Source organism: Triticum aestivum, chromosome 6D (genome assembly GCF_018294505.1).
Source record: "Triticum aestivum cultivar Chinese Spring chromosome 6D, IWGSC CS RefSeq v2.1, whole genome shotgun sequence".
NCBI classification, from domain to species: Eukaryota; Viridiplantae; Streptophyta; class Magnoliopsida; order Poales; family Poaceae; genus Triticum; species Triticum aestivum.
The window spans coordinates 221,380,707-221,390,345 of record NC_057811.1 but is presented as its reverse complement, the minus strand read 5'-3'; the positions used below and the strand labels follow the sequence as shown (position 1 = coordinate 221,390,345).

The window sequence follows — 9,639 nt, the reverse complement described above, 5'->3', positions numbered from 1 at the left end:
TGCTATATGCAATAATTAACTCTAGTACACACATAGTCGCACATGAATTAACTCTACTAACTGTTTGTGTTATATTTTCTCATCGCAACAGTTCATCCGAGTGGGTTGTTTGCCGCGTATCACATACATCTTGTTTACCAAATCGTTTGTGTTTCTTTGGCTCATCGCAAACAGTTCATCTATGTGAACTGTCTGCCGCATATCACACACATCTTGTTAAGTTGAACCATTTCTGTTGTGTTCCCTAATTGAAAACAGTTTGTCCGAGTGAACCGTATGCCGTATATCACACACACTTGATCTGGCTGACCGTTTCTGTTGCATTCTCTAATAGAAAACAGTTCATCGGAGCGAACTGTATGCCGTATATCATACACACATTGATATGGTTGCCCGTTTCTGTTGTTCTGTCTAATCGCAAACAGTTTGTATGGATCAACCGTATGCCCCTCATCGCACACGTAACTAAAATCTGAACCGGGTTTGATGTCTCCGCCTTCACAAACGTTTTGCATCTTTTTTCACGGTTTTTTACATCCCCGTATGCGATTAATGCATCGCACACAGTTTTGCCGAAGGGTCTTTGATCGTAGTGTCGCATTAGCAGCATCATGCAGTAGTGTGGGGTCGTCTGCCAGCAGACGGTAAAGGCTTTTGCCGTCCGTGAACCTGTCCTTTGCCCTGATTCCTGTAGTGAAATGTCAATGCTACAAAAGAAAAGAATATATGATGAATATGATAGGTAGCATTCCACAACAAAGAAATATGTTTAAGCTACTTTATCATGATGATTTTTATGAGAAAAAGTTGTTGTTATGATGCTAGGAAAAGTGATCGAAATTATCATTGATCAAACTTATGCACTATGCTAGCATTCAAACTTCATAAATTACTTCGTTTATCATTCACCTACTCGAGGACGAATAGGAATTAAGCTTGGGGATGCTGATGCGTCTCCAACGTATCTATAATTTATGAAGTATTCATGCCATGTTTACAATAATTTTATATGGTTTGGTATGATTTGAGAGGAACTAACCTGGACTGACAGTTGTTTTCAGCAGAACTACCATGGTGTTGTTTTTGTTCAGAAATCAAAGTTCTCCAAATGCAACGAACCTTTTTAACGATTTTTTTGGAACAAAGGAGGCACTAGAAGCTTCGTGGGAGGGTCATAAGAGCCACGAGGCGGCCACAACCCACCAAGGCACGCTAGTCCAGGCCCCCCCCCCCCGCGCGCGCCCCAGGCGTGCCCTGGTGTATCATGGGCCCCTCGTGGCCCATCTTCGCGTATTCCAACGCCAAAAAATCATATAAATAGAGAAATCATTAGAAATAAACCTAGATCAATAGTTCCGCCGACGCAAGCCTCTATAGCCACGAAAACCAATCTAGACCCAGTTCTGGCACCCTGTCGAAGGGGGAAATCATCACCGATTACCATCTTCATCATCCCGGCGGCCACCATGATGAGGAGGGAGTAGTCCACCCTCGGGGCTGAGGGTTTGTACCAATAGCTATGTGTTCAATCTCTCTCTCTCTCTCTCTCTCTCGTGTTCTTGAGATGTCACAATCTTGATGTATCGCAGGCTTTGTTAATATAGTTGGATCATATGGTGTTTTCCCCTCTCTATCTTGTTGTAAATTGAGTTTTCCCTTTGAGGTTTCGTTCTTATCGGATTGAATACTTTTATGGATTTGAGAACACTTTATGTATGTCTTGCTATGCATACCCATAGCGACAATGGGGTATCATATTGATTCAGTTGATATATGTTTTGGCATCCAACTCGCGGATTCCCGAGGTGACATTGAGGTAATCTATGCATAGGGGTTGATGCACGTTCTTGTCTTTGTTTCTCCGGTGGAAATCTTGGGGCACTCTTTGAGGTTCTTTGTGTTGGATTGAATATTATGAATCTGAAATTATTTGGTGTTATCCTAGTACGAACTCTTGATAGATCGATCGGAAAGGATAACTTGGTGTTATTTTAGTACGAACTCTGGATAGATCGATCGGAAAGTATAACTTGGTGTTATTTTAGTACGAACTCTTGGATAGATCGATCGGAAAGAATTGCTTCAAGGTGGTTTCGTACCCTACCAACAATTTCTTCTTATGTTCTCTACTAGATAGGAACTTTGGAGTGATTCTTCATCGCACGTTGCGGGATAGTTATATGATCCAATTATATTAGCATTGTTGAGAGATTGCACTAGCGAAAGTGCGGACCCTAGGCCTCATTTTCATGAATTGCAATGCCGTTTGTGCTCTGTTTTCTCAATTGCTACCTTGTTGTTTTTTATTGTTACTATTACAAAAATCAATATCTACTATCCATATTACACTTGTATCACCATCACTTCGCCGAACTAGTGCACCTATACAATTTACCATTGTATTTGGTCTGTCGGGGACACAAGAGACTTTTTGTTATTTGGTTGCAGGGTTGTTTGAGAGACCATCTTCATCCTATGCCTCCCACAGATTGATAAACCTTAGGTCATCCACTTGAGGGAAATTGTTGCTGTCCTAAAAAATTCTGTGCTTGGAGGCGCAACACGAGTCTACAAGAACAAGTTGTGTAGTAGACATCAGACACCCGTGTGCTCATCAAAAGCAATGCACCATTTCCAATTGGAGTAGATCACAATTCCAAAGGGCTTCAAAAAGATCGGTCTTGGGACCTGATGGACAGAGAATTCTCCTAGTGAGCTGTCAAAAGTTCTTTTCCAAATCATCTCCGGAGGGAGAGAGGGTCCAGCCACAATCTGAACCATGCCAATGAACAATTCTTGCTGCTGAAACACAGGAGGTTGATCAAGAACAATGGTTAAGAGGTTCTCAGTTGAGCCGGCTTCTGAATCTCCACCTGCTGTATTTGCTGCTCCACCGAAGCAAAGCCCTCTAGCTGATCAATGACAATGCAGACTTGTTCCTGCTCTGGTTGAATTTCTGGCCCATTGACCTCAGGCTCCTCGCCCCAAATAACATGTCCCCAGTTACCATCTGCATTGTCTTGCACTGGAGGCTCTGGAGCCAGTTAAGGAACATCATTCCATCCCAGATCAGGATAGGGAGGGAGAACAAACGGCAGATTATTTGGAATAAGATTCCCAGGCAGTGGATGTGGGTTCCCGTCTAAGGGCATTGGATATTCACCATTGGGCATTTGATCAGCAAAATCTGCCCCTAATACATAACATGCAGTAGTCCACGATACACGTGCCCTCCCCATTCTGCATAATCTCCAAAAACCACATCTCTAGGCACCAGAGATGTGTCCGAGAAGCTACCCTAGACCAAAGTCCTCACAAGATATGGGTCCTCACTGTCCCAAGAAAGAAATTTGCCAAAAGTCCCCACTGCTTGAAAAATAAATTCAGGTGTACGATAATCCAAAGGAATACCAATGAACATTATCCATCCTGTGCGAAAACCATGAACCCCCTTGAAACTGTCCCCTCATCACGTTTCATGAATCTCACAAATCGATCGTTACCAAGAGGAAAAGGAGCATGCTAGATAAAAGAGTAGCGTACGGTTGCATCCCTAACTTGGCACAGACCAACGCCACGGAACCATGGTTGAGCAGAACGGACCAGAATACCTCTGCCTTGCAGGAACTCCACAATCTCCCCTCGAACAGGGCCCTTGGCGCCATTGGGGGGCGCAGACATGACCTGGACCACCATGTAGTCTTCATGGCGCCGTCGTGGCCGAGTCGCAGGCATGATGAAGGTGCGTGGCTGACGAAGAGGGCCATCGTCAATGATGTGGTGGCCGGTCGGACCAAATCGCTCCAGGTCGAGCTCGTAGTTCGCCATGGGGATGGGGTTCTGTTTAGCTTGGAGATGGAATCGGAGCCGGAGAGTTGGGGTTTTCGTTGGGGGAAGAACTCTGGGGCTTTGGCAGGGATGAAGTGACCAGGTAGTCTATCCCATAACCAAAGCACTATTCCCCGTGAAGGCAGGTGATTCTGAGAAAATCGAATATTGTTGCCGAGAAATTGGCCTCCATGCCAATCTGTGTGTGTGCGTGAAATCATTGCAGTCCTTCATGTGGTGACCCTGGCGTGAGCAAGCCGAGCAGACTGCTCGCATTCCACAAGCCGATGACAGGTGGCCCTACTGGGAGCAAAAAAGGATGCGGTCCACCATGTCATCGACCATAACATCAAACTGAGCAATTGCCTCCTGCGTAGATGGAATATCGGCCTCCCCAGGAGGCCTAGAGATACTGCAGCCCAAGGATGATGGGCTCTGCTGTGCAGGTGGGTTAACCAAACTGGAATGTTCCGAAGGGCCCAATCCCAAAGTCATCTGAATATTTCCCATAGCCACTGCCGAGGATAGTGCAAGATCATCGTCATGTACGGGATTTGTTGCCGTATGAGACAAATGTCCTTCTATGAGAACGCCGGCCAACTGACGGATAGTCACCGGCAAAGGATGGACGGTGCCAAAGGTGATTGGTGGTCTAGCCACCGTCCATTGGAGCTTAACAGCGGGGGGACGTATGATGACACCTTGATGTGCGGAGATATCATATGACGCATCAAAAACCGTATCAATGCAATTTTGAGTAGCTGGGAAGCTATGTGTAGTGCCCAAGATGCGATTCTATCCCAATCACGTGATGAATTCATGATTGGGGCACAACCGCATTTCGACCGCGTAGCAAGGTGGATATCATTACAACATACCATGTACTGAATAGATGAGAATACCAGATAAAGGCTTACACTCGCCACGACTTACAACATTCATACAACAATACATCAATACATGGCAACCATCATACACAAGAGCAGGATCCGACTACGGATGAAATCAAACGAAAAAGAAGAACGACATCCACCCTGCTAATCCCAGGTTCCCCGACCCGGAACCTATCCCTTGATCGAAGAAGAAGAAGCATAAGAACTCCAAACAAACAAGCATCGCACTCGCGTCAGATCATCGCATTACCTATACCTGCAACTGTTGTTGTAGTAATCTGTGAGCCATGAGGACTCAGCAATCCCATTACCATGGGTATCAAGACTAGCAAAGCTTAATGGGTATGGAATGGATAAGTGGTGAGGTTGCAACAGCACTAAGCATTGTATGGTGGCTAACTTACGAGTACAAGAAGATGAGAAACTACGCAACGGTCGCAAACTAGTAATGATAAAGAAGTGATCCTGAACTACTTATGTTCAAGCATAACCCAACCATGTTCTTTTCTCGAACTTCCCGGAAAGAGACAGTCACGGTTACGCACGTGGTTGGTGTATTTTAATTGAGTTTACTTCAAGTTCATTACAACCGGATATTAACAAATTCCTATCTACCACATAACCGCGGGCACGGCTCTCGAAAGTTTAAACCCTGCAGGGGTGTCCCAACTTAGCCCATGATAAGCTCACGATCCGCGGAGACAATCCTCCATCACGGGACCCTCCGATCAGACTCGGATTCCCGGTGCACAAGACATTTCGACAATGGTAAAACAAGTCCAGCAAGACCACCCGACGTGCCGAAACCCTGATAGTAGCCGCGCGTATCTCATCTCAGGCCACGACGGATGAGCGAAGCTTACGGTCGCTGAGACCCAAGTTGCCCGGGGGCGCCGCAAGGTGCTCTAGTTTGGACCAGCACTCATGAGGAGCACTGGCCCGGGGGTTGATTAAGAATCCTCGGGTGCTAGCCGATCCCTATGCAAGTTTTAGTTGTTATTAGGCAAATGGTAAAACCAATGTTTGCTGGAAGAGTTTTATTCAAAGCGAACTGTCAAGAGGGGCCCATAAACCCTCACCGTGTTAGAGACGCAAAATCAAGGAACATAACACCGGTATGACGAAAACTAAGGCGGCAAGAGTGGAACAAAACACCAGGCAAAAGGCCAAGCCTTCCACCCTTTACCAAGTATATAGATGCATTAATTAAATAAGAGACATTATGATATCCCATTATATCCATGACATCCATGTCCCAACATGGAACAACCTGCAACTAGCAACGCTATAAGAAGGGCTGAGCAAAACGGTAACATAGCCAAACAACGGTTTGCTAGGATGATGAAAAAGGTTAGAGGCTGTTCCATGGCATATTGGAAGACTTGATAAACAAGTGGTAGGTAGCGCGACATAGCGATAGCATCGAGACAACTAACATAGCAAAGATAGTAGTGAAATCCAAGGTGACGGTCATCTTGACTGAAATCCCGCTAGGAAAAAGACCAAATCCATGAAGAAGACGAACGGGCATAGTCGAACGAATCCTCACAATCGCAACGAAACCGGAACTATCGAGAAGGAGTACAACCGGAAAGAAGCAACCAACATAGTAAACAACCAAGCATAATCATGGCATGATGCGCAATCAAGTATGATGCATGTCCGGTTTAATGAGTCATGACATGGCAAAGTGCAACAAACAATACTACAAATTAAGTGGAGCTCAATATGCAACGAGTTGCATATTGACGAAACACCACATGACTTATTTAGTTCTCTCTCGGTTATGTACCCAACAATATTAAATGTTATTAAACATGGCAAGGGGTGAAGCATAAGTAAACTACACATTTAGGCAAGTTTAAATGAGGCCGAAGCACAAACAACAATTCCGGAAAATCCCCATATGCATAGTCCGAATTTGCTATTGTTCTACCCTAAGCCATATTTTAGAGTTGTTAAACAGGAAAATAAAGAGCACCATGTTAATCTATGCACTTTTCTACCCTATTTACATATAAAGTTTATTTAATTCGGAGCTACGGTTAATTAGATATGAAATAAACCATGTTAACATATTATTAATGCAAATTAAATGCAAACAGCATTTTAAACATTTTAATCACGGATGAACGTTGAATATTATGAAACTAGATGAAATTCGAAGCATTTTACATATTTAAATTATTTACATATGATGCATGGTTTGTGAGATATTAAATGTACCCCCTCAACTTTTTATAGATTTCAAATGAACTACCACATACATATGTATATAGACATATTTATAGTGTAGATTCGGTCATTTTGCTTCGTATGTAGTCATTTGTTGAAATCTCTAGAAAGACAAATATTTAGGAACGGAGGGAGTATGAGGCATGAGGGCTCTTCTGCAAAACAGGCGTTCTCTGGATAAATAGCTAAAATCGTCCAGAGGGAAAAAACATGAGTCGGTCCGAATCTGCTGGAACTGGGCCGGACTAGTGAGCGCTGGATCTGGGTCTGCTTACCTAGTGGCCTTGGGCCGTTCGGTGTAGAGGCCCGCAACGAGGAGGCAGGCCAAGGCGAAGCGGACAAGGAGGCGTCATCCTCTGCTCGAACGAAGCAGAGGTGCAGCACGGGGCTTGAGTGCGGCTCTCTCTCTCGAGCAGCGCAAGGGAAGAAGACGTGGCGACGTCAGCGCCTGCGGGACTTGGCGCGGCCGGTGGATCCAGCCGAGGACGTGGGCGGAGGCGGGCGGAGAGCTGAGGCCATGGCGGCGGCGTCCTGGTTCAGAGAAAGAGAGAGAGATGTGAGAGGAGCAGAAGGGAGAGATGGAGGGCAGCGGCGCCGCGACCTGGTGGTGCTCGCCGGAGCAGCGGCGGCGAGGAGGAGGACCTCGGGTGGCTGAAGGCGGCAGCGAGCGCGGGGCGATGCAGGGAGCAGCAGCAGCTCCAGGAACTTGACAAGGCGACGGAGCCAACGTGGAGATAGAGGACTGGGCGCTCCGGATTTGGCATGGGGAGGCGACCGGCGGCACGAGGTGGCCTCCGTTCAAGGCGACGTGGGATTTGGCGAGGAACGGCTGCGGAGACGTCCGGCGACGGGCGTTCATGGAGAGGCTCATGTTGGTGCGATTTAGAAAGAGAGAGATGTGAGGCGAAGGGGAAAACGACGTTGAGGCGGCCGAGCTCGAGGAGAGGTAGAGGAGGGCTCGGGCACTGGTTCCGATCCACCCTGTATCGAAGCACGGGAGGAGGGAGGCGACCAGGAGGGTTGCTCGGCACGAGGGGCTTGAGGCCGCGGGGGTCATGGTGACGCGGTTGCCGGCGACGGTGGAGGCGCTGGCCTGCTAGTGGAGCGAGATGCTCGGGGACGAACGAGCAGAGGAGGGGAAAACGAGGAGGAGACCAGGAGAGGCGCTGGTTGGGTGGAGAAGGATCGGGAGGGATCCCGAGGTGGAAGAGGATTGGGTAGTTGGCTGCCGGCGGCGACGGGAGGGATGGGACATTGCTAGTAAAATTTAGGGTTAGGGGTCTATTTATAGATAGAGGAGAAGGTTTAGGGTTTCATCGATTTATATCTGACGGTCAGAAAAAATAGGTTAGCGAAACCAAATAAAAAATTGAAGATATTTTAGGGGATGTCTGGAGATGATTCGGACCCATCGGTCATGATCGTGCAGTTTGAGTTCGGGACAGCATTCGGACGCGCATGAGATGGGGTTTGAGAGAGGTCGACAAGACAAAGGGGACTGACAAAGGTCAACGGAGATGAAGCGAGAAGTGGCAACTACAAACAACTACGAGTTTTATGAAAACATGCAGATGCAATGCGGATGATGCGATGGTGAATGCAACAAGCAAATAAATCACACGGCAACAACGAAATAACTGGAAGGCGTGGAGCATCGGTCTCGGGTCGTCACAACACTCCCCCACTTACAAGAGATCTCGTCCCAAGATCTTAAGGATGGCACCGAAGAGAAGCGGGAGAGCAAGAGGTAAAACAAAGTTGTTTCTTCGACAAACGAGTGAAACCAGGAACCTTAAGAGGTTGAAAACTTGAAAGAAAGAACACAACAGAGTTGAACGAAATTGAAAACACTACGTTAGAAAAGAGGAACAAGGAACATTACGAAAACCTTGGGGTTGCAAAGACATGAATGAAGAGCTCCAGGGACAAGGAAGGACAGGTAACCACTCCGGTTGAAACGGAATAGGCAAGGAATGAGAACGAAAGAATGCAGGTAGCACTCCGGTAGAAAAGAGAAGCAAAACTTGATAAGATGGGAAGAACTTGAAAAGAGGACACGACACTCCGGTTAACATTTATAAGCAATGAAAAGAATAAGATCTTGACAAAACGAGATGATGGGTCAAAGAGAGCAACAACACAACGCCTTCGGAACAAAGAGTAGAAGCTAGATCGTTGGAAAGAAAAGAAGGGAGAAGCAAATGCCAACTCCTACCACAAATGAACTTGGAAAGCACCCTTGCAAAGAAGGATTGAACGGAATTGTTGGAAAATCAACAACAAAAAGAACAAGCTTGTTGTGGGCTTATGGAAAATATCTCAAAACTTGAGGTGAAATTCTGCCACTAACAAAAACAATTTCTGGCTTGAGATCAACGAAGAGATGAAAACTTCTATCGCCAAGAGGATAGGAGAAACCTTGGATCATTGATAGGCACCACAAATAGCAACATTCCTTAGGGAATGTTGTAGGTGAAATATGACCCAATATAACTCGAACAAAAAGATTGATTGGTTGAAAAGATCTCTTGAACAAAGAGAAAATGATGGATTTAAATATGTCATTCTTGATATCTTGTGAATCATGAAGCACGAAGGGAAATTGTCAAGAGTGACATAACACCACCTCAAAAGATAAGGTAGAAGGAATTGCACTTCGAAATGCAAGAAGAAGAATACTTGA

The 9,639-nt window shown here is 46.0% G+C and overlaps 1 protein-coding gene across 1 annotated transcript; it reads right to left on the bottom strand.

Annotated features, from left to right (window-relative positions):
• Positions 1-6,511: 6,511 nt before the first annotated feature.
• LOC123144507 (uncharacterized) lies at positions 6,512-8,200 on the bottom strand. The gene is made up of 2 exons (XM_044563687.1): positions 7,599-8,200; positions 6,512-7,487 (listed from the first exon to the last, which is right to left on the bottom strand). The coding sequence occupies exons 1-2, from the start codon at positions 8,011-8,013 to the stop codon at positions 7,306-7,308; spliced, it is 597 nt and encodes a 198-aa protein (XP_044419622.1). The 5' UTR covers positions 8,014-8,200; the 3' UTR covers positions 6,512-7,305.
• Positions 8,201-9,639: the final 1,439 nt, after the last annotated feature.

Coding starts and splice junctions, on each gene's coding strand:
- LOC123144507 (XM_044563687.1), bottom strand. CDS start 8,013: ATGACCCCCGCGGCCTCAAGCCCCTCGTGCCGAGCAACCCTCCTGGTC. Junction 7,488..7,598: donor GCCGCCTTCAGCCACCCGAG/GTCCTCCTCCTC, acceptor TCTCTGAACCAG/GACGCCGCCGCCATGGCCTC.